At 40.5% G+C, this 25,161-nt stretch overlaps 1 protein-coding gene across 1 annotated transcript in view; it reads right to left on the bottom strand.

Annotated features, from left to right (window-relative positions):
- The window catches only part of Prex2 (phosphatidylinositol-3,4,5-trisphosphate dependent Rac exchange factor 2), a 289,087-nt gene that overhangs the window by 205,476 nt on the left and 58,450 nt on the right, over positions 1–25,161 (bottom strand). Inside the window, exons 2-5 of the mRNA XM_041667469.1 lie at positions 11,397–11,468; positions 9,915–10,037; positions 7,564–7,668; positions 2,090–2,191 (exon numbers count right to left, since the gene is read on the bottom strand). Coding sequence (XP_041523403.1) covers positions 2,090–2,191; positions 7,564–7,668; positions 9,915–10,037; positions 11,397–11,468 — 402 coding nt within the window. The remainder of the gene's footprint in view (positions 1–2,089; positions 2,192–7,563; positions 7,669–9,914; positions 10,038–11,396; positions 11,469–25,161) is intronic.

The following is a 25,161-nucleotide window of genomic DNA, read 5'->3' as shown; positions in this document are numbered from 1 at the left end:
TTTTCTTAAGTTGACCAGACAAAAATAATGACAGGGGGACTTTCCCTACATCGCTAATGATACCTTAAAGATCCAAGCCCTCCCAGCAGGTTCATATTTTTAGTTTCTAAATACCTTTTGCCTCACTCTGTCTCTCTTTGACTCTGAATCTATCTCTGTCTCTGTGTGTGTTCATGTGTGTGTATGTGTGTGCATGTGTGTGTATGTGTGTGCATGTGTGTGTATGTGTATGCATGTGTGTGTATGTGTGTACTTCTACACTTTTAATAAAGTTTGTTTCCTGCCTCTTTTTTTAGGGTGGTTGTGGTTTTGGTTTTTTGCGAGACAGGGTTTCTATGTAGTCCTGGTTGTCCTAGAACTCAGAGATCTGTCTGCCTTTACCTCCTGAGTTCTGGGACCTAAGGTTTGTGCTGGAACCATTTGGTTTTTTTTTTTTTCTGTCTTTTTATTTCTTACTTGATGGAGAAACCAAACCTGATCAAGACCCTAGACAGCAGTGACTGGATTTCAGCAATGGCTTTCCACATGCATGCATATATACATGATAAGCACACTTACACATGTGCACAAACCTACACCAACTAGTCCATATAACAACCCATATACTATTAATACACACAAATTTATAAGACAGTCAACTTATGCAACTCATAAAACTATAACAATATTTATTTCTAGTTACTATTCATAACATTTATCTTCCAAAAGGTACTCCAACACATCTGTTTACATGTCCATAGTATTTCATAATATTTTTTAAAAAACAGAAACAATCCATAATTAATTTAGTAAAATAAATAAGAATAAAATAGATATGAATGATAATGAATAACACCAAACACTATTCTAAGATAAATGTAAAATTGCAAAATCAATTATCCTTTCAGAGTCCTATGTACATGTAAATAAACATATATCCATGTGTTTGTATATAAATTCATATACTATGACTTCAAGATAATCTTTGTCACCATCTCTGTTCTCCCAATGCAAACTCAAGGCTTTAAGAGGTTCGATTGCACAACTCAGACAGAGAGTTAGTAAAGAACCACTGTGATTTGAACTCAGGGTTCATGCATCCACCTCTCCCTCCAATTCCCTACCCTAAGGTTGAAATCTCAAAAGCTATAGTTTCAGACTTGCTATTCCTGTACAACATTGTCTCATCACACTAAAAACTCTGGTTACTTTCAAACCCGCAGCAGCTGCTAGGGTGGTGTTTACTTCTGTGACAGGAGTGCTTTCCACCCTGTGTTCTACCACGCCTGTTCCATGTGGTCCACACAACCCCTTTACAGTAACTGCTTAAAAGGCAAGTGTATTAGTTAAGTTTCTATTGTTATAATATACACCATGACCCATGAAAGGGTTTGTTTCAGCTTACAGCCCATCTATACGGGAAATCAGGACAGAAACCGGGAAGCAGGAATTGAATCAGAGGCAAGGAGGACCACCGCTTACTGGTGTGTTCCCATGGTTTGCTTAGCTTCCATCTGCCCACAGTGGACTGCACCTTCGCACATCAATTGTTAATCAAGAAAATGCCCCCAAGACTTTTCCACACAACAAACTGATGGAGGTATTTTCTCAATCGATGTCCCCTTCTCGCAGATGGCCCGAGCTAGTATCAAGTTGACAAAAAAACAAAAACAAAAAAAAAAAAACAAAAAAACCTAACTGACACACTAAGCTTTGACATTGTGTAATTTAACCTTAATGTCATTAGCATCAAGTCACTACAATATAGAGAAACCAAAAATAGAACAACAGTGGAATTATACAAAGTTCTCTGTGGCTAAAATGCTATGTAAACCAGCCATAATGGATTTAATGGGGTCTTTTCTAAAGCTAATGCATTTACTCCAAATGAAATTCAAACAAGTACATGTGTTTCAAAGAGCACTAAAAGCTTCCTTTAATGGCCTTTCTACTAAAGCTTCGTTTCCTATTCCATACAGAAATTTATGACAAAAGAGCCATTTTTTTCAGTAATTATGGTCTCTTCTTTCAAGAATATCAGCATCTTTAAAAGTTATTTTTGAAGTCAACAAAATATTAAGACACTAACACACACTGCAGCATTCAATACCTTCAAGAGGAGAGGATACTTGCATATTCTTTGTATTGGGGTCACTAAGTACCCTTCCAGGGGAACGTCTGTGTTCTTCCGTCCTCCCAGCAGCATGCAGTTCTGCAAGGAAAACAAACATACATAAGTACATCCTGCAAATCTGAGGCTGCAAAACTATTCCGCCAAAATTGCACTCTGAAAGGTTGTGAAAACAGGTGTCCTTCTATATCATGTCACAAGGACAGTGAAGAGCAGGCCTTTTGTGTTGGGTACAGAACCCAAAGTGAACCTATAACTTCGAGTGTAAGCCACATACATTCTTCTGAACATGAAGGAAAGGGAGTAAACAAGAAAGGGAGAGCAAGAACAAATAGAGAAACATACAAAGCAGATATATTTTGTTTACAGAAGAGCATTGTTGAGAGGCTTGGAGAGAGGGCACGGTGCTTAGAGAGTTAAGAAAGCTTGCTGCTCTTGCCATGGCTCAGTTGCCAATATGCAGATTGGGCAGCTCACAGTTGCCTGTAGATTGAATTCCAAGGCATGTGACTGCCTCCTCCGGCCTTCTCGGGCACCTGCATACACACTGAACACACACAAACAAGTAGGTACATTTACAGAAACAAGAAAATAAATCATTTTTAAGTGCATCATGTTGTGGAAAAGCAGGCACCGAGACACCGGGTTCTGGTATGGAAGTCAGACTTCAGTACCGACTGGTGACGCGACCCACTTGATCTCATTTCAGAGTTTTGCTCTCTGTTATGCTGGAATCCTTTAAACGGGTGATTCTCAGTCATGTTTGCTGCTGCTACTGCTGTTGTTACATGACCATACTTAAGAAAAGACAATGTGGCAGTCAATCTTAGAGGAAATCAGAGCAGCTCTCCACAAGGGCAAAACAGATGAGAAAATCTCCACATTAGCAATCACAGGGTGAACAAGAAGCAGCTTGGGCTTGCCATAAAGTGGTGGTGAAGAGAAAACCCACTTGAGTAGACAGCCTTTAGTCTTCTCAACAATACTACAATGAGAAAGACCTGTGAGAACCTTCTTTCTGCATTGTCTGCCAGAGTGGCCACCCCAGACGAGCACTTAATCCATCAGGCAGGAAGGAGAGAACCTTCAGAAGGCTACGATGGGAGGTTAGCATAGTCGCTGACACTATTTTATAGTAATATTCTATATGGGTTTCCAGGAGGAGAAGAGCTGAAGGGAGAACATTCCAAAGGCACACCATTGGGCACAGAGTCCTTCCCTGCATGAGACAGCAGTCTCAGTCTCTGTATGGGTACCTCGTTAGAGGATGGTCACTTCACCCAAACATCACAGAAGACAGAGCAGTCAGCGTTCCTTCACAGTACCTATCATGGTTTCCCTGGGAGAAATCCTTGGTTACAATGATTAATATCGTTTTTTTTTATTGAAAAAAAAAATTTCCGCCTCCTCCCAGCCTCCTACTCCTCTCTCCCTCCCCCCACTCCTCTCCCTCTTCCCCCACTCCTCTCCTCCTCCCCCCACTCCTCTCCCCCTCCCTCTCCAGTCTGAAGAGCAGTCAGGGTTCCCTGCCCTGTGGAAAGTCCAAAGTTCTCCCCGCTCCATCCTGGTCTAGGAAGGTGAACATCCAAACTGGCTAGGCTCCCACAAAGCCAAAACATGAAGTAGAATCAAAACCCAGTGCCATTGTCCTTGGCTTCTCAGCAGCCCTCATTGTCTGCCATATTCAGAGAGTCCGGTTTTATCCCATGCTTTTTCAGTTCCACGAATGTTTTAAAGGTTCCAGTTCCAGCATGAGTTAGCAATCTCAAAAACGTAGTTCCTCTTTTTCATGGTTCATGAGGTGTCCTGAAAAAGCCTAGTTTAATTTTAACATTTTTTTTTATCCACATGTGTGTTTGAGAGAGAGACAACTATATGTGTGCATATGCATACATGTATGCATGCCTGTACATTGTGGACACCTATGTGTGAAGGTGAGCATGCACATCTGTGCAGGTACATGTGATCTGTGTGTGTGGAGGGCTAAAGGTGATGTCAGGAAACACTGTCAATCACCCTTCCACTTTACTCAATGAGACAGGGCTCACTATTACAATTATACAATAATAATAATAATAATAATAATAATAATAATATCATTATTATTCCCAGGCAGCTTGCTCTGGGGAGTCCTATGTCTACCCGCTAAGGCTGGGATTACAGGTGGACTCTCCCCCAGCTTTTACATGAGCCTGAGGGATCAGAACATGGGTCCTCATGCCTTTACAGCAAGCACTTGTACTGTTTCTGTTTGTTTGTTTGTCAACGTGACACAAAGGAGAATCACCTGAGCCCAGGGAACCTCAATTGAGGCATTTCCCTTAAGAGATTAATCTGTGGGCACGTACTCAGAGCGTTTTCTGGATTCATGATTGATATTGGTCTGTGGGTACATCCTCAGAGCGTTTTCTGGATTCATGATTGATATTGGTCTGTGGGCACGTCCTCAGAGCGTTTTCTGGATTCATGATTGATATGGGTATGTACAGCCAACTGTGAGCTGTGCCATAATCATAAAAATAAATAAGTCCACGGAATAACTTTCAATGACATTAAAAACTTCCTGAGATGGCAGCTCCAGCAAAGCCCCTAACTCATACCATCAGCACTCCACACCTGGGAACGGTTAGATGAATCCCAAAGGGTAATTGTTAGCATCCCTCATTTTATGAATGACAGATTTATCAAGACAGATTCTGTCTGCTAGAGTATGCTGTGAGTCACCTCAACCCACATTCTTGACTCGTGGCTTTTTCAGTAGGACTTCACATAAAATCACGAAACCAATAAAACTAAGTAGGATTCCAAGTGAACACTGCTAATGACAGGACACACTAAACAAAACAGCAGAGTTCTTACACTCTACCCAGGGAGTTGCAAAGAGCAAAAATCTCATATCAAATGGTGTTGTACAAAATGCTAACACATTCCATAAGCAAAACAGGACATTTTCACAACGCGTGCCTGAGACTACAGCTATACTTGAGGTCTTCCAGCAAACTGGCCAAAAATTTAACACTGACGACCTAAAGAGATATACATGGCATAAAGAGTGTGTCATTCAAAGAAAGACCTTCGTAGACACCCTGAGAAAAACCCTGAGTCGCCTTGCAAATTTTCTGGCCTTCAACTGTGTGTATAATTATAGTTACACTTGGGTCCACAATAATGAGAAGAGTAGCTCTGACATACTGAACACTCACAGCAGGGATCTCGAAAAGAAGGGCTTTGAAATAATGAAGGTAACCTAAGAAGAGATGTCTTCAGAGAAATGAGAGTCAGATTGAGTCTAGGTAGGTTACTAAGAACAGAACGGAGCAACAAGGAAAAAACAAACAAAAACAAAAACCCAGTAACCAATCTCAGAGAGGAAACACAGATTCCAGAGTTGCTATTAAGTCATTTAAAATGTCAAGCTATTTTTTAATTTTAAAATTATGAGATACAAAAAGAAACAGGAAAACTTGACTCAGTCATAGTCCATAAAAATTCTTTAGTGTACCCAGATATTAGATTTAGCACAGACTTCAACATAGCTATTACAAGTATACCCAGAGAATTTAAGCACTTCTTAAATAACTGAAGGACACCAAGGGCAAGCAGAGAAACAGAAAAAAACAACAGAGAAAAACAGTGAAGCCAAATCAAAGAGACACGCGATGAAAAAGAAAATACTTCACTGAGTTACAGATGAATTAATATAAGGAGAACAGAGAATAACAGATTATAGAAAAACAAACAAATACAAGGACCCAAAAGGCAATATGGATGTGGTGGCCACAGCAATGAGAGCAGTTGAGGGCACTGGCTGCTCTTGCCGAGGAACTGACCATCTGTAACTCCAGTACCAGGAGATCCAGCACCCTCTTCTGACTTTCAAAAACATTATACACACGGTGCACAAACATTTATACAGGCAAAGCACCCATACATGCAATATAATGAAATAATTACTATTATTTTTATTTAATGTATGCATAAGGTTAATTAAATAAAAGGAAAAATTATGTAATGACTATTTTAATAATCCCTGCAAATTCACAATTTATTTTATTTTATTTACTTTAAGATGAAGCCATGGAGTCATACAATGTTCCCTAGACTAGTCTTCAAGTCCTGGGCTCAAAAAACCCTGGCAGGAGGACAGTGCAGTAGCATGTAAACAGTAGCAGCAATACAAACAACAGAGTCAGTCCCATGAGAAGCAATTACGTAGTAGTGGATTCCAGCTCAAAATTATGAAAAGGAAAGTTGCAATCAAGAATACTCTCAATGGAGCTACCCTTCAAAATTGAAGACAAAGACATCTCCCGATAAACTAGTAGGAATGACTAAGAGGAAAACTGAGGGTTATCCTTCACAGGAAAGGCTACCACAGTCAATGTCAAATCGAAAGGAATGAAGAAGAGCGGAGGTGGTAGACTGTAGAAAAGTAGGGAACAGAAAACTATGAGTGGTGTAGGCTTCTTTACATAGAAGGTGGCACAGATGACAGAAGCTACACAAGGGAGAGAGGCCTCAACACTTTGCACTTCCTTCCAGGAAACACTAAAGCAAAAATTTCCACTATATTATTTTGGAATAAAATCATTATTAACAGAAAATGAACATGCATAGGAAAGGAAATGTGCAGGCTACCAGAACATTTAAAAGATCGTATGTAGTCACTAAAAAATAAGAGTTAATGTAGAATTTCAAACACTGAGAGATTCTTCCATAACTATAAGGAAAATAGATGTTATTAAAAAGTACCACTTAAGATGAAAGCAATATTTTATAATGATAAATAGAAATATGAATAGAATATGAATTTATGACTTTATCTATAAAAAGGACACTCTATATAGAGAGCAAATCGTTGTAGCCTGAAGCAAATGGTGGGAAGGGAAATAGACTATCAAAAGACAGGAGCCTGTTCAAGTACATGGAAGTGCTCTAAAGCTAGACTTTGGGGGATGGCCTAACAACCCCTCTCACTTCATCAGACACTTGCAATGGTAGTCCATAGCTGTTTAAACATGCCTTTATGTATGTTGTCTTAAAGGAAATCAACACTGAATTCTGCTGCTCTTAAGAAAACAGAGTAATGAACGTCTACAGGGGAGCAGCCGGTCTCCACACTGGCTTCCTTCCTGTGACTGCCCTACTTCCAGTCCTCTGAGGAGTAATAGATCCCTGAGGAGCTGAGGACGCAAGGCAAAGGTGAACTCTGACCTCAGTTCTTTGCTTGACTGAAGAGATCGTACAGACAATTCTCCGGCAGCCAGGAGAGGGCATTAGCAGCATTTCTCACATATATGCTCATCCCAGATCCGGATGCTTACAGCATCTATGGACTATCTTCCAAGTCTGCAAGTGCTAAGACGTAGCCCAGGACAAATATCCACATGCATTCTTATAGACAGAGCCCTCCACCAATGCCAGCATGTGATTACAGACGAATGTGCACTTACTAAAAGAAACGTACGGATTGTTCTTATTTTGTTCAGTTCAAGAAGCAGCTTTTGTGCCTTTTCATGGTTGCTGCAATACTCATCGTAGATACGAAACTTGTCTTTCTGTGAATTAAAGACAGCATAAGTGAGAATTACTGTACATTACTTTGAAATTTTAATCCATGTGATATGCATAAACACTCCACAAAGGTACAGTGTCTCAGAGACACACGACATGTGTGTAAATTTTTTATTGCCCCCATTCATAAGTATAGCCTAGAAAAGAAGTTGATAAATTTGCCCCAATATGAATGCAATAATAGGAGTGAGTCAAATGGTGGCAAAGCTCAGAGAATGAAGGTTTTTTACCTTTGTCATGAGAAGTCAGACATGGCTTTTTTTTTTAATCTTACTTCTGACCTTGGTCCAGTGAAATAAATGATAAATGGACATCTCCCAGTCAAAAGGAGGGACAGCATCATTCTAGACAGAGAGAAGAGGCACGCGATACCTCACACAGGAATCATGAGAGACAGAACCCCGATGTTTACCTTAGCCAATCATAGCAGTCACATTTAAAAGGGACATGGACAAACAAAAAAGCACATAGCAACAAGTAACTAAAATAATGGCAGACCCTGAAGGTACAACATCCCAGCGATTGCTTCATAGAGAGATGTTTAAGACAGAAAGGTCAAGACATACTATTATAGCTACTTTCAAATGGCCTTTATTCTGTGAGAAATGAACGTCTATAAGGTTCCAAAACAGGGCCATTCAGTGGAAATGGCAGGGCCAGTGATGGACAGAGGTGTGACCAATCAATCAAGATCTAATCATTTGAGCTGCCGGGAAACCACACAAACAGCCTTCACGTGTTAGAGAGATTTCTTTCCAAAAATGAAGAATTTTGCTATCATGATCTCTGGGATCTCTACCATATCTATAGGACTGCTCCCAATTGAGCTATAATTAATAGCTATCAAAGGAGCCCAATGAAAAATGCAAATAATTGATTAACCAAGTTATCAGAACAGAATTTCAAAGACACAGACTTAGGAGCAGTAAGCATTGTTTTATGTAGCCAGCAGAGCATGGGTTGAATTACAAGCCTCAAGAGATGGTAGGAGCCAGAATAAGAGTAAAGTTCAGAAATAGTTGAGAGGCATTTATGGATGACAGATTCATAATGTGTTACTAAGGAAATGGCTGTCAGGGTGCAGAGTTCCCATGAGCATCCCTGGCCTGAGATAACAGCTACTCCAGCTGGCAGGGGAGTCTGACTGTTCTGTGAAAGGAAACAGGCTTGAAGAAGCGGATATGAGCATCACAGCTCCCAGCCATAACCAAGAAATGCACAGCTTAATAATCAACCCAGTCCCCAGGAGTATCTCCCTTTGGTAAAACAATCATTAAAACATATATATACAGATTACAAAACAAGCCTGTTCATCACATGTAGATAAAGAAACTACACGAAAAATGACTAAACAGAAAATATACACAAAGCTTCATACATACCTAGCTGTGTATGTCAGATAGTCATTGGGTGGCATTTCTGTATTCTCACCTAGCTGTGTATGTCAGATACTCATGGGGGGGGGGGGGGGCATTTGATTCAGAGAGGTGTTCTGAAAATTAGCACTCATGGAAAGGAATCAATGACAATGTTTTTTTAAATTTGTTCTTGTAGTAGTATGAATACCCTTTGGTTCTTAAAAACACCAAGCAGGTGGCTTCTTGCTTTGCAAATCGATTGCACAGTTCCAGGTATCCTGGACAAATACATGGAACTGACGGCCAGGCACAGGGTGGGTGTTCCAGACAACTGAGTCCCTGCACCTCGTTCTTCCCAACATCGCTCCAAACAAACTTCTGAGAAGCCACCCTGGAGGAAAACCAGTCATGGGAAGCAGCAGTCCCTTCGCCTCCAGGTTGGTAACCAGAAAGTTAACAAGGGAATGTTCTGACCAATAAAGAAAGGCCTTGCAGCACCATTATAAGAGTGAGAATTTTCTGCCTCAAAAGAAAAATGTGCTATGTTTGAGCGAAACATAAAAATCCATTCATTATGAAACGGGCTGAATATTCATTAGAATTCAAAGCTACAGAGGATGCGAAGAACTAGCTTGTCAGGAAAAAGAAAAGGCTGTTTATTCCTTGAGTGAAATGGATGATGGGGGACTCCCTCCCCTTTTCTGGCTCCTAGGGCAAGATTTCACTGGCCTTAAAAGACCCCACACTTCTGGTGTCCGGCTTTACTTCTCACGCTGAATTTACCCATACTACTCTGCCAAGATGCAGTCCTTAAAATCAAGAGAGAAGGAGTTTGAAAATAAACAGGGGATGGAAAAAAAATATTATCCTACAAAGTGAAGAAAGCAGGTTCCCACTTCCTGCTGGGCGTTGGGCTCAGGGTGCAAGCATTCTTCTACAACCTTCAGGAACTCCTTATGGACAGCAAGGATCTCCTCGATATTGGAGAACAGCATCTAAAAATAAACACAGCAATAAAATCTGTTACGTCCAGTTGTGAAGCAAATTTGAAAAATTTCACTTTAAAAAGCCCAGGAGGACCCAGCACCTTGAACAGCCACTCCACATCCACGCTTCCTCCTACCCAGCAAGCAAAAGCCAGTTTCATCTTGACTTCTGTTTTCCCACAGAACTCTGGGAATGGGGACACCATCCTGAAACTCAGGAAAAAGACTGAGGGACAAATCCCAGCCTGCTACGGCCATCCTCTTCCCTGAATGCCTATAAGTAAACGTGTGGGAGATCTGCCGGCAGACTTTTGGGAAAGTCCTCGACACTAGGAAAAGTAGCCCAGAATGGTCCATCCTTCCTCCTGGCAGGTGTGTATGTGTACAAGTCACAGCAGGGTCAACTGCAAGGTCATTGCGCTGTACCCAGACAGCGGCTTTGGGTGCTGCAGCCCTAGCTACACTTGGCCTACCCTGAAACATCTGTACAGATGTTTTCTTTCACCTGGAGTCCCTGTGAGTGAGTGCTCAAGTCCACTTGAATCATAGGTTGCTTTTTCTGTGACCCAAAGCTTGTTAACTAAAGCTTTCCATGATAGAAAAATCTGCAAGTTACATATATAACCCATAAGGAAACAGTCAGAGGAATATAAAAACCCTTTAATTTTTTATTAATAAAACAGCAAGAGCATAATCAGCAACCACGACAAAAGATAAATTTTCATTTACCATTCTTTATTTCTTTTCTCAAAACTCTTTGTGTGTGTGTGTGTGTGTGTGTGTGTGTGTGTGTAGGGGGTGCTGGGGATGGAACCCAGATTCTTAGACACTGCAAACTCTCCAGCCACTCTCTGAGACCTAAGTTACTGGTGGTACTTCTCAGTTCTTCTCATGTCTGCAGTGACATTGTAACCAACCCAAAACACATGCTACCACTAAGTCACATCCAGGACCTCTTCCCTACATTTTACAAGGTAAAGAAACGCTTAGGAATTTACTTTTGGGTATTACATTCTTTTCTGTAGCAGTGGATGATCCAAATTTTGCTCATGAGAGATCAGAGACTGGAATTCCCACTTCCCCATATCTTGTCTTCTTGAACGACTCTGGCAAACTGTCTGTTACCTCGTCCAGCCTTCTTCTCATACACAGTGAAGGTCTAGTCTTATTTCTTAGGCTTACTTTTCATCTTTTCAAATGCTTACATGGTCTTGGTAAGCACAAGAATTCTCTAGGACATGTAAGCTGTCCTCTTCCTTTCTCTTCCCAGGCTCTAGCTCCCTCTTTCCACGCTAGTCACTCCTGGAGGAGCTCAGAGTGGAGATGCGAAGAACGAAAGGGCACTGAGGGCTAAAGCGGCCTGCTCACCTTCACCGTTTCCTCTGTCACATTCTTGTCAACCTTTGCTGCTGCACACTGGCTCATTCGGTGCAAGAAGGCCTGGGGAACACAAGAGAAGACACTATGAGTGAAGAGCTAGCCTTACAGAATGATGGATCAATTATCAGAATGAGGTAAAGTACCGCTCTAAACACCAAAGCTTACCAGTGGACATGGCAAGGCAGACCTCTAATCCTTGTACTTGGGAGGCAGATGTAGGAAGATTGCCTAAAGGTCAAGACTAGCCTGACCTCCATAAGGATTCCTAGGCCAGCGAAGGCTATGTGGTGAGACCTTATCAAAAATAAATAAAACCGAGGTTTCAAATTCTAGTAGCGGGGGTAAAATAGTTTTGCCATCATATGTGAGACTCTAGTACACTGTTTCTCCTACCTGAGAATATGACTTTCACTACAAGGTGAGGCAGAGACAAAAATGATTAAGTTTATATGAATTAAACTCATCTGCCTGGTCCTCAGAATTCTAGGGTAAACATGTAGAATTGGGTGCTTCCTAAAGTTTAAGTGTTGCAAAGCACAGAAAGACCAGAATATAATGTAAATATGGCATTTCAACTAAAAAGGTGAAGGGGCCTGAAATTCTACAGTGACTCTTAGTACTGTAGGATGAAGGGAGAGAGGGAGGGAGGGCAGACGGAGAGAGGGAGGAGGAGGGAGGGAGGGGAGAAAAGAGACAGTTATCTCAGCACACTCAGATACAAGCTAAGGGAGTGGCTCAGAGGTAAAACAATTTCCTAGCAAGCATAAGTCCCTGGGTTTAATGTCCATCATCAGAGAGAGACATGGGAGTGGGGGCATATTTAGAATATTTAGACTAAAATTTCTTAATGATAATTAAACTTTCATTAAAGACTAATTACAAAATATTTGATATATAGTGAGCCTTAACATAAAAAGGCAAGAAAGAAAGAAGGAAGGAAGGAAGGAAGGAAGGAAAGAAAGAAAGGGAACTTCCCACCTAGCAAATTTAGTTTATGTCCTCAAGACATCATCCATAAATTACCCAGTGGTCATGTAAGATGATCTCAAGGACTGTGGATATTGTTCAACAGTAGATAATATATCAGAAGTCCTAGACCAATTCCCCAGCACCACAAAGTTAGAAAATACTATTGCTCTTCTGTCTGCTTTGAGGACTCTGCCATTGCCAGCTAAGGGAAGGTCTGCAACTTTCCAGGGCACACAGAAGCTCAGGGTAGGTGCCTCTGGCCATGGTATTTAAAAAATAAAAATCACAATAAGAATCATATCTTAGACATGTTATATTTACTCATTGAAGGCATTAAGAAAAGTTGATGGTGACCAAGAGATTGCTCATAATATCCCCAAATTATCACCCTCAAGGCATTGCTGACAAGAATAGTAATCGGGACAACAGTCCTGAAGACTGCTTACAATATGTGCCACACTTGAAGTGGGCTTTCCTGCTGGGAGAATGAGTAGGTTCAACCTAATACTAATTTTCAGGTTAAGCCGACTAATTCTACCTCTCAGAATCTGTCCTAGGAATATATTCTGACAAAGAAACTCATTGGCTATAAAAGTAATAAAATTGGAAACAACCTAAAGATCCACCCATAAAGGAAGCACAAGACACATGCAATATTCATATCACAGACTTTGATGGCAAAATCACCATCAGATCAGACATGAATGTACAGAAAACTAGACCGATATATATGCAAAAATGTACACATATATGTATAAAAGATAGATGCTCATGAAAAGCTGTCTGGTGAAAATAATTCACAAAATGGCATACTTGATATGCAAGTACATATGCGCACACATATAAGCATATGCACACAAGTGTGTATATCGACACGCATGTTTTATAGCTGTGAGAAAAAAAATAATATTCACAATACTCCAAAACTGCCAACAGTAGCTACTTCTACTTAGAAATCAGGAAGGAGATTTCTGGACATTAATTCCTTTTTGAATGCTTGGCTATAAGCACAGTATCACTCTTGCTTTCAAAACAAAGCCTATTTAAACAAATCAAATAAGTAAGTCCCCAGACCTTATCCACCATGAGCTTCAGCACTCTTATTCTTCATTCATCTGGTTCATACCTCAGATTTCCTAACTACTGAGCCAAAGCAAAATAATAACCCAGGCTCTCGTACATCTATCAAATTAAATAAAACAAATATCAACATTTTTTGGTATAACCTTAATTTTTATTTAAAATATGATATGCTTTTTGAACTACTTTATAAAGTTATACATAGTTGGCCATGGGGAAAACTAACATTTGAATCTTGTAGTTTTAAGTATTTATTTTAATTAGTATTATTTTGCTTAATTTTTAATTTCAGATTTATTTCTCTTGAATACATTCCAAACACTTATCCCAACATGATCCACCTTTTCTATTGAGCTTTATAACAACATGAATATTTTCTCTGTCCCGTTTACATTTCACATTGACCACACAGTAAACAGGTACTGTCTCGTGCAAGCAAGTCTTAAACTTCACCTCTGCAACTGTAAACTTTTCTTCCATAAACAGAACCCAGCACATTCTTCAACCATCACTAACTGAAATCCTGGAAGGAATAAAACTGAATCAAAATAAGAACTGGAAGGAATCATACAAACTAGCCAGTACACCACATAGTCCTCTGATGCGTGTATCTTCTTTCCTCCATGATATCATGGACCATGTGTTTGAATTGCGTAGGAAAGGAACCTGGACCACACGGCCATATCTGACCAAATAGTCATTCCCCAAGTTCCTTGTTTTATACACAGGAAAAGCAGACTTTACATGGCTTGCTGAGAATGCGCAATCATGAGAACACTGGTATTTAAAAAAAAAATGTTAAGTCTTCTGTCCTGAAGATAAACATAAATATATGCTTTGGGAATGATTTTAAACAGGCTGTATCTACAGCTTCCTCAGAGTGGAATCACTGGGCAGTAAACCTCCCCCAAAGCAAATGAGGAAGCATCAAGTCACCAAGGCATGGTAGGGAATTCACACACTATTCGATGCATTTATTCATTTGCCCAAGGCCACAGTTTCACTGAAAGTAAATCCCTTTGGCCATGGCACAAATATGTTTGAAGAATAAGCCCCAGAAAACAGTTTTTAATGTCTATGGCTCACAAGCCTTCTGCTGTGTTTAAGACTCTACACGTATTTAAGAGTCTACATGCAGACTGCCAACTCTTCCTGAAGTCCTGAGAAAGATGGTTGGACTAGTGTGTGCTTTGAGCAGGACTCTGGTGGCTCTGGTAAAGCAGGACCAGAGCCCACTTTCTGGTAGACATTGGTTTGTTGATCCTTTCAAAGGCTACCAATAACAGAGTTAGAAAATCTAGCAAGTGAATGACAGCAGGAAAACAGACTTACTGCACCTTTTGGTTCAACTCGACACAGAATAATGGATGCCTGTACCTATCACCCTCACCTAGCCAATTGGAGCTTCATGTTCCCTGCCAGGGGAGGCCTCCCCCATGCGAGTCACAATCTAGGTTTCATAAACTGCTCATTGTGGAAATCCAGCCAAGATAGAGGAGCCACATTTGGAGAAGGTGGGGGTTGCAGATGCTTCTCCAAGGACCTTACAGCTCACACAGCTGACGGCACATTCTCACTTTTTCAGCATCTTCCTAATATAAAACATTTTCTGGGACACCAGTAGTGTCTATTTTCCCCCACCGTGAGTAAATGCTTCATTTCCTCTTTACATTTTTCCATGTTGTTTTCCTCTGTTTGATTATGTTTGATTAAAACTTTTGTCAAATGTCAAACGCTAACTAAAGTTTCATGACACTAAACTACAGATTTGTTACCAAGAGAAGGAAGAAAGTCTTTAGATAGAAGAGAAAGATAAACTATGCTGCTGCCACTCAAAACAAGCCGAGCCCACAATACTTCGCTCTTGACATGCATTTGTATTTGAAAATTTCAAGGCTCAATTACATCTCAGTCAGCTCGTCTTTGCCATTCCTACTATTTTTATCAATTACATAGACCTACTTCTCCCGTCCCTCAAAAGTCCAACAGTTTTAACATTTAACACTTTGGATTCTAGCCACTTGTGTTAACCTGAATTTAAGAGTACTGTGTAAGTATTAAATCTTGGTACCCCATCAATATTCTACATATAGAAATGTCTGAGAATCATGAGACTATAATGGAAATGCAGCTATAAAGAAAGAGGAATGATTTACATATAAAAATAAAATGAGCAAATTTCAAGGTGGTTTGTACTGTTACTGGGGGGAAATGTACTCATTCTATTATAATAGATGTAAAAAAACATTAACGGTAAATGTTTTCCTTCTGCCCTTTAAACTTTGGGGTATCAGTATTTGTTTTTTTTTGCTGAGAGCATTTTAAGGGAATGGAGAACACCCAAAGGAAAAAAGGCTTTGAGGGTGTGAGTACAGGCTGTTGGGGCCATGTGGAGCTAGAAATGTCCACTGGACACTAAGATGGAGATTCTGAACAAGGAGTTGGCATACCATTTGAGGTTCTGAAAGGAAACAATGGTTGAAGGATTCTCCTACACTCTCAGAATCACTGTGAGATCAGCACTCAGTGACACTGGCATAAAGATGTAACTTGGAAGAGGATGGAGAGAGAGACCTCCAGTCCATAAAGTGAAGACGAAGAAGAAGAAGAGGAAGGGGAAGGGGAAGGGGAAGGGGAAGGGGAAGGGGAAGGGGAAGGAAGGGGAAGGGGAAGGGGAAGGGGAAGGGGAAGGAGAAGGAGAAGAAGAAGAAGAAGAAGAAGAAGAAGAAGAAGAAGAAGAAGAAAGCAAAAGGCTGCCAGACAGATTCCAGGCCTCTCTGACATGTAGGGAGTGGCATGAAAAAAAAAAACCCACAGGAGATAAGAATTCCAATAAGTAAAGACTAAAGCTATGGAGAACAGGGTCACAAACATGAGGGCAAGAGACAGAGAGGAGACCAACTGCTTCTGGAGCACCAAACAACCAAGCAAGACAGAGCAGGCACACTTGGTCCCGGTGAGCCTGACCAGGGGTGGGCAGAGTGGAAGGAGGGGATGGAGCCAGTAAACAGAAAAGTTCTTGAGACGTTCTGCTGAACACAGGACACAACTTAGGAGGTAGATTAAAAAAACAACTACAGCCAATCATCCTTCAAATTTTTTACAAGGTCAGGTCACCTCATCTGAAACAATGAGAAGCAGAAATTCTTCACACAGGAATACACACACACACACACACACACACACACACACACACATATATAGTGAGATATATTGGTGAAATAACCAAACATCAAATTGATTTAACACATAACTTACATGCACAGCCTGAAGAAAATTTTTTATGTTTTTAATAATTTTGTGCATGAAATAAGTTATGGATTTTTCACTATTGTGTCAAGTTAATGTTAGCAAACTTTTGTCTTTGCTGCATGTCCAATTTGGGACTTCCAGAAAAGGCACACTCACCTTGCAACAGGTTCTGAAACACAGTTTCTGTGAACACCTTCTGTCCTCACCAACTTCCCTTTTCTCAACACTGATTCCTAAGCTCTCGAGCAGGTGCTCTTCCCTTTCCATATGGTTTTATAAGTTAATATCCACAGTCTAAAAGGTACTATAGCAATGGACTGGCCAGAAAAAGCCAAGTGTTTCTGTTCAGAGTCAGGCGCTGTTTTTGGCAGCTGTCCAGTGTCAAGGTTTCTTCAAATTTATGAAGACTATGGTGAATCCCAAAGAGTCTTTCTTTTTAATGCATCTATTTAATATCTAACATATTACAAATTAAAACAGAATCAATGTAACAATTATTTATTTAATAGTCATTTATTTTAAAATTACTAATAGACTCATTCTGTATTAATTTAAATAAGACTTTTTGGGGTTTTAAAAAGATATTAGTTTTTCTCAAAATAATTTCTGTGAGAAGTATGGTTGTTGGCACTTGAGAGATGGTTCAGCAGTGAGAGGATGGATGTCCAGCCCCCAGTCTGGGCAGCTCACAGATGCCTATAACTCCAGGTCCACAGCATTTGAAGCCCTCCAATGGCATCCATGAGCACCTGAATGTCTATCTGCACATAGACAACAGGCACACACAGACACAGACACTCCCAGAAATAAATACAGCCATTTGTTATGGGTACACTGGTTTAGATGTTTGCCATTTTGAATGACTACCTTGATAGAAGATAGCAGGATCTTCATGTATGCTAAAATGGCTGTGATTTGTTGTTTGAGTGGAATTAAGCAAAGAAAAACAATCTAATATAAATGTATACTGAATACAGAAAGAGTGTGTTTCTTATAACTTACTCAGATAATCATGAATATTCTTCTTACATAAATTACCAAACTCAAGTTCATAGTTACATGAAGCTATAGTGAACTTTTCACTGCCACATAATAATTCATTGGTCTACCATAAAGCATTATTACACTCAAGTGTGAATGCTTAAATTTTCAGTGTTACTTTAATTATAGTTATATCTATTTTCTAAATATTGATAAAAGTCGCTACATAATGTCGAAAAAATCATAAGTGTGACTACTAGTATCTAGGTTATCAGAAAATTCTTTAAGTCTTAGGAAGCAGTCAACCTCAGAGATGGACACACATTTCCTGGAACTCAATGCTCACTTAGAAGAATGAATTCTATCACTGTCAACAAATACTATCAGCTGTTTTTCTTTTATTGAGCAAATGTCTGCCAAAAACACAAATACTCTAAAGACAGAAACCACAGTTTGTCCTGAAGTCACTATTTCTAGTTCCCAGCAACGCCAACAATACCGCAAATTCCTTTCCTAGAGACAAACACAGTATGCAGCCAAAATCCTTGCATATAGAAAAGAATTGCAACATTTTGTCAAGAATATTCTTCAGGGATTAAAGAGATGACCTAGCAGTTTCAAACACTTCTTCTAACAGAGGACACAGATTTAATTCCCAGCACCCACACAGTGGCTACAACTATCTATAGTTCTAGCTCAAGGACCTCCAATGCCCTCATCTGGCCTCCATAGGCACCAGGCATGTATCTAACGCAAAGACATACATATAGGCCAAACACTCATACATATGAAATAAAATAAATATCCTTCCAAAGAAGTTTAAAGGAAAGAATATTATCCAGTGAAACTGTCATCCTCCCCTTGACCCCTTGGAGTAGGCAGCATAAACGAGCAGACGGCTACAGTTTTGAATCAGACTAAAGCATTAATGACTTCATAGACCGCAGCTTTTGCATCATCAGTAGACATGACAGACAATACAGTAAAAACAAAGCAGATTTAGCATTACTGTGAAAAGAGTTTGAAACTCGTATATCCCCTGAAAGGTTTCCACAAAGCCCCAAATATCCATAGACCATGAGCTCTCTTCCGGCCTTGTTAAATAAATCTATCAATAAAGCAAGCTGTTAAAAGCATCTGCTTCAATACTAGCATATACTACAATAAAGAGAAGCCAATTACTTCTTAATGAGGAGGTCAGGGAGCTGGGGTTGTAACGGAGCAGCAGAGAACTTGCCTAGTATCGAACAGGTCTTGGATTTGATGCCCAACACTACTAGGGGAAAAAAAAGAGAAATGGAAGATAACTAACACTAAGTGAAAACCTTGTTTAATAACTTTTGAAAATCATAAAATATTGAAAAAAATCATGGGGCACTTTTGATAACCCCAAGGACTCTCCACTGAGCAATGACCAAGATTCATTACTACAAATCTATAGCACAGAATGCTATTGTTTCACTACAGTTGACCTTTCTCTCGTTACATCCCCAGCATCCTTGTACTAAAAACTTCATTTGACTTCTTCCCTGAATGCATCTATTTTCCCTAGTCTGGCACAGACTCTACACATAAGACTCATGATGGGGTGGGATGCAATAAGCCCCTCTACTTATAAACCCCAAAGAAACACACACACATACACACACACACTCTTCAATTTAACTTTACTGCCAAGTTATTGGAACACAATCAGGTAGTATAATAGAAAACAACAACAACAACAAAAAAGGGAAATGACAAACTCTAATATTGTTATAATTATGTTACCATAATAGTACTAGTCTAGGGTTGCAGGCCCATTATTAGGTACTAGCCTCTAATCTTGTCTCCGTAAAATTCATTCTTGCAGCTGAAAAAATGACTATTTTAAAATGTAATTCAGACTAAAATTCTCCAGCTCAAAATCTTTGAAGGGTCTGCTTCCACACAAAATACAACCCACACACCTTCTGCCACTCCACAAGACTACTCTACTGTACCTTGGAATGGAGAACCCAAGGCTAGACAGGCTAAGGATAAGACACCAGTAGATTCAGTATCTGTAAAGGCTTGCTCCTAAATTGTCACCCTCTTCGTGAGCTCACGCGGTGAGAGGGACAAATAGCTTTGCTCAAACCTCTCTTGAGGAGGGCACTAAACCAATCTCTGGCAGACTTCTTATAACCTAGTTGCCTACCGCACTACCCCGCACTGGAAGGATGCACTAATATGTGTGTGCAGGTGTGTTCACCCATATTGTGTGCACATGGAAACCAGAGGCTGATGCAAGTGACCTTGCTATTGGTCTCCTCCTTACATTTTCGAGATGGAATCTCTCACTGAACCTGGTGTTTATCATTTTGGCTAAACTGACTAGCTAGTCAATCCCCAGAATCTGCGTGTCTCTCTCTCCTTAGTGTTGTATTTGCAAATATGTCCTGACACAAAGAGTGTGGGGTGTGTGTGTGTGGTATATATTTGTGTTGTATATGCACAAGACTGTGTGTGGGTCTACTTGTCTGTAGACATACAGAGTCCAGTGAAGGACAATTAGAAATTCTTCTCTTGTTCAGTTTCTGGCTGGCATATACTTTTGGGGTCTGCCTATCTCTGTCTGCCAATTCTGGGGTCACAAGCATGTGCAGACATGCCCCAATTTTTATATGGGTTTTGGGGATTCAGAGGAAGCATCTTATCCACTAAACCTCTTCCCCACTCACACCCCCAGGTTTTACTCTCAATGCTAGACAGAGAACTCAGGTCTTCATGATATCCACCGAGGTTTCTCCCTAATCTATCTTTAGTTCAGTTTAGTTTTTAATTAATATGCAAAATGGTAAGTTTCATTAAAACATTCCCATACATATATTTTTATACTTTCATCTTTTTATCCCCCCTCCTCCAGTATCTTCCCCCACAACAGGACTCCTGATGATCACCCTTTCCTTACTTGATACGGTCCTTCTTTGTTCATTGACACTGCTCAATCCCATCAGCCTTCCTGCTTCATTCCATCTCTGTGCAACTTACTTCCACATCAGCACTATCCCAGAACCTCGTTCCTCTGCCTGGACTATTTTTATCTGACTGTCATTTGGCTTAAATGCCATTTCCTCAGAGCAGTGACCTAAAACCAACAGTCGGACATGCTCCCATCATGCCCTACCTATGGTGTCCACCACTTCTCAGAGCTCCACGAGTCTGTTTGCTCTCTGTAACCCACACTATGATGGGAGGTCCAAAAGATAAACATGTCCTGATTGTCTCAGTGATATTTGCCCAACATCTACAGCAATGCTCAGCACTTAAAGAGTATTCAATAAGGATGGGTGTAGTGGCACATGTCTTTAATCCCAGCATTGGGAGGCAGAGGCAGGTGGATTTCTGCAAGTCTGAGGCCAGCCTGGTCTACATGGTGAGTTCCAGAACAGCCAGAGCAATATAGTAAGACCCTATCTCAAAAAAAAAATAAAAATAAAAAATAAAATAGTCAATAAGCTTGTGGAACAAAGCTGTGGAACACAGACTGTGACTTCTAAATTTCCTTAGTGTACTTTATCTTCCTAAACATTGAAAAGCAATATGGAGTGCAGTCTATGAGTCTTCTTGTCCATCTGTGGATGGAAGGGTTTCTCAATCCTGTTGACATTTGGAGCTGAACAATTCTTTTGTTGTGGGGAGGTGTGCTGTCCACTCAAGGATGTTCTTAATGCCCTGAATCACAACTCTGAAGTAACATTGGTTGTATGTCTTTACTCTCTGAGCTGCATCTGCCTAATGAACATCAACTGCATCTTTTCTCCTTTGAAAGAGATGATTGTTTGTTCCTCAGCTGCCATGGCAACAGTCCATCCAGACAAAACTACAAAACCTTTAATTACTAAACCATCTGCTAAATATTTCAGTACTACTTAGGGCTCAATTGCAATGGTAATTATCAATCTACAGGTCATTCAAAGACAACAGAACATACAACACCTGTATTACTCAGATAAAAGTTATCAAAACAAATTCCCCATGAAAGTCATCTATGTTTCTGCATGGTCCAGGACTAAAAGCATTGTTACATCACTGTTATTGACAGACTTTCTACACGTGCTCAACTTCCCACTACAAGATGTTGTTTACTCCTTTCTCAGAGTAACTATTAATTCCAACCTCGTGATTGTCTTAGAGGCAGAAAACTGTAGTTGCACTCTTGAGATTTGAACATAATTAAGGTGCTGTAGAGATGGCTCAGCAGTTAGGAGCACTGGCTACCCTTCCAGAGGACCCAGGCTCAGTTCCCAATACTCATACGTTGACTCACAACTAACTGTAATGCCAATCCCAGGCATCCTACACCCTCTTCTGGCCTCCAAGGACACCAGGCACACACGAAGTACACAGATATACATGTGGCCAAAATGTCCATGTATAGAATATAATAAAAAGGAAAAATGTTGAAAAATATAATTAAAATGAGTTACTGTTTTCTACTTGACCCCCATAAATTTCAAAACAAAAACCCTATATATAAAACAGTGTTTTCTTGGAAGTCTTCATCACTTGTGAGTGGAACATTATGTAGCAGACACAGGACTTTAGAGATGCTGAACAGCTGACTGGCAATACTTGAGGTGAACAGAAAAGGCCACTAACAAGAGTATCACCAGTGGAATTATAGTCTCACTTTCAAGTATTAAATGCAAAATGGAAATCTTTTTTTCTCCTCTTTTGTCTTTCATTAATTTTCTGTTGTTTAAGCTTTCCTTCTGAAATTCCAAATTCCTACAAACTCATTTTACAGCTCAGTCATAAGTTTGTTAAGAAGTCATTTAATTTCTACTGCCCTAAGGCAATAATTGTTCTAATGTGAAGGGGAAGAACACTAGCAGGGTTTGCTTTGAACACAGCAAAATACAGTTAAGACATTTTCTCAGGGCTGAAAAGTGGCTTGGTCAGGGAGGTTCCTGCCACACACACATGAAGACCAGAGTTCAGAGTTCCCAGAATTCCTGCGAAAAGCTGGGTTTGGTAGCATGGACCTATAATCCTTGTTCTGGAAAGGCAGAGCCCAGAGGACCCCTGGAGCTCACCAACCAGCAAGTCCTGTGGAATCAGTGAGCTCCGAGTTCAAAGATACCCCTGTCTCAAAATAAAAATTCTTCAATGGTAAAAGTAATAGAGGAAGCACCCAACGTCAAACACCAAGAAATGCAGACCAGGGACTGTCTTCCTCAAGGGCAGCGCCAGCCTGGACCTGAGGTACACACATCTTCACTGCATTCTGTCACAAGTGCCACTCTTCTCTACTATGCTTTCTGCTAAAACTGAATGTTAGTGGCCGTATAGTCAACAACAAGTTTTTTTTTAAAATGAAGTCTGTTTTGCTTGGTTTTTGCAAATTGATCTCTGTAGCCATTGCAGTTTACAGCCATAAGCTTTGACCTTCACAAACATTTAGTACTGATCATTCCAGAGTTGTGAGTTTGAAAATGCCATCTGACTTCAAATCAAATACTACTTTCATGAGAAAATAAAAGGGAGAAAATAAAACAGGAGTAAAATTAACACTTTTTGATGTGTGGTACTTAACTCTTGGTTTCTCCAGAGTCTGATGTTGAAGCACTAACTCTTAGCTGAGAAGCTAGCAAGAGTTCCGGCACCTGTGATCGCAAATACTGAATAATGTCATTTTCTTTCGTTTCAACTGGCGTTTTTAGTGAGTAATTTTATCAATAAGCTTCTTAGCATATTTATCCCAAGAATCATTTGCTTCCTGAAGATCCTGCATCCCACACTGTTTGGAGTGGTTCTCTTTCCAGAATGGTTAGCTACAGTAGGCAATTCTAGGAAGAAGTCAATTAAAGAAACCCAGAAAGCACATGGTGTTGTGGTGGGTTGTTTAGAAGCCCTTCGAAATCTACTCCTCACATACCTCCTCCAACAGATATGGAAATACCCACTCAACTCACGTACCACCACAGGACACGAATGGAAGTGGCGTTCAGCTCTGTGACAAGCACTTATGAGAAGCTAGATCAGTTCCCTCATCTATTACATCAAGCTAATGATAAATCACTCATCCCACGGGATCATGGAGTGGATCACATAGCTGGTACTTTGTGCATCCCACAGTGAAGGTCCAATAAATATCAGATAGTGCTTCTGTTGCGGCCACCACTGCCATCCACCATTATGATGCTAATCCTATGCCTATAACGTGAGTGTGAGATGTGCCTGAACACCTGGTCTTCAACAGGCTGTTTTGAGATCTGGAGCCAAGCTGGCAGACAGGAGCTAGGCTAGATGGTTATTAGAGGCCCCGTCTACAGAGTGCTCAAGTCCATGGTCAGCCACCAAAACGTGAGCAAGCCACCTCACACTCTCACAGCCAAGGAAGTGACGGGTTCTCACCAACAGAAACACTGCAAGGCCTTGCATACCCTGAAACTGTGCTAAAATATATCTTTCTTTCTCTCATTTGCTTCGGGCCGGTGCTTTTCCCTACAACCAGAAAAGTAACCAACAGGGGAGAGAACAGAGCTCAAGGCAAGGCTGCTGCCTTTTCCTCCCTGCACCTCTATACGGGTAATCCTGCCAACTCCTGGAGAGCTCCTTGATAGGAAAGCAAACAGTATAATTCGAACCTTTAAAGAGAAATTTTACTGTTTACAAAAGCTACATGTTGGGTGGGGTGACACACTAACAAACCTACTGTAAAATGAAAATATCATAAGCCAAAAATGGATAGAATCAACCTAAACCAAAGTGCTTAGTAGGGCAGCAACACAGATTATTGTAGACTATCCGATGTTTCCTCTCATGAGCATGTGACTGATTAAAGCATGCCTATTTGTTGTTGCCCAGAAGAAAGACATAGTACCATAGAATGTGACTTTGGAACCAAAAATTTGAGCCAGACTATCAGTAAGTCAGAGTCATTGGTATTTTTAAATATTTTTGTCTCCAAATGTTGGGTCTTTGTGTTAAAGATGCTGGTCTTCCCTGACCAGCAACCCAGACACTGTATAGGTTTGTTAATCTTTATTTCTGAATATTCTGGAATTTTTTTTCTTTTTTTTTTATTTTTATTTTTTAAATTTATTTATTTATTAAGGATTTCTGCCTCCTCCCCACCACCGCCTCCCATTTCCCTCCCTCTCCCCCGATCAAGTCCCTCCCCCTCATCAGCTCGAAGAGCAATCAGGGTTCCCTGACCTGTGGGAAGTCCAAGGACCGCCCACCTCCATCCAGGTTTAGTAAGGTGAGCATCCAAACTGCCTAGGCTCCCCCAAAACCAGTACGTGCAGTAGGATCAAAAACCCATTGCCATTGTTCTTGAGTTCTCAGTAGTCCTCATCGTCCACTATGTTCAGCAAGTCCGGTTTTATCCCATTCTTTTTCGGACCCAGGCCAGCAGGCCTTGGTCGGGAATTCAACATTCTGGAAATTTGCAAACATGCCAGAATAGAAGGTAGGATCTGGAGAGAGCAGGAAGGCAATG

The sequence above is a fragment of the Microtus oregoni genome, unplaced genomic scaffold (genome assembly GCF_018167655.1).
Source record: "Microtus oregoni isolate MIOR12 unplaced genomic scaffold, Mior012 000017F_ref0000208, whole genome shotgun sequence".
NCBI classification, from domain to species: Eukaryota; Metazoa; Chordata; class Mammalia; order Rodentia; family Cricetidae; genus Microtus; species Microtus oregoni.
This window is presented reverse-complemented; position numbering and strand designations above follow the sequence as displayed.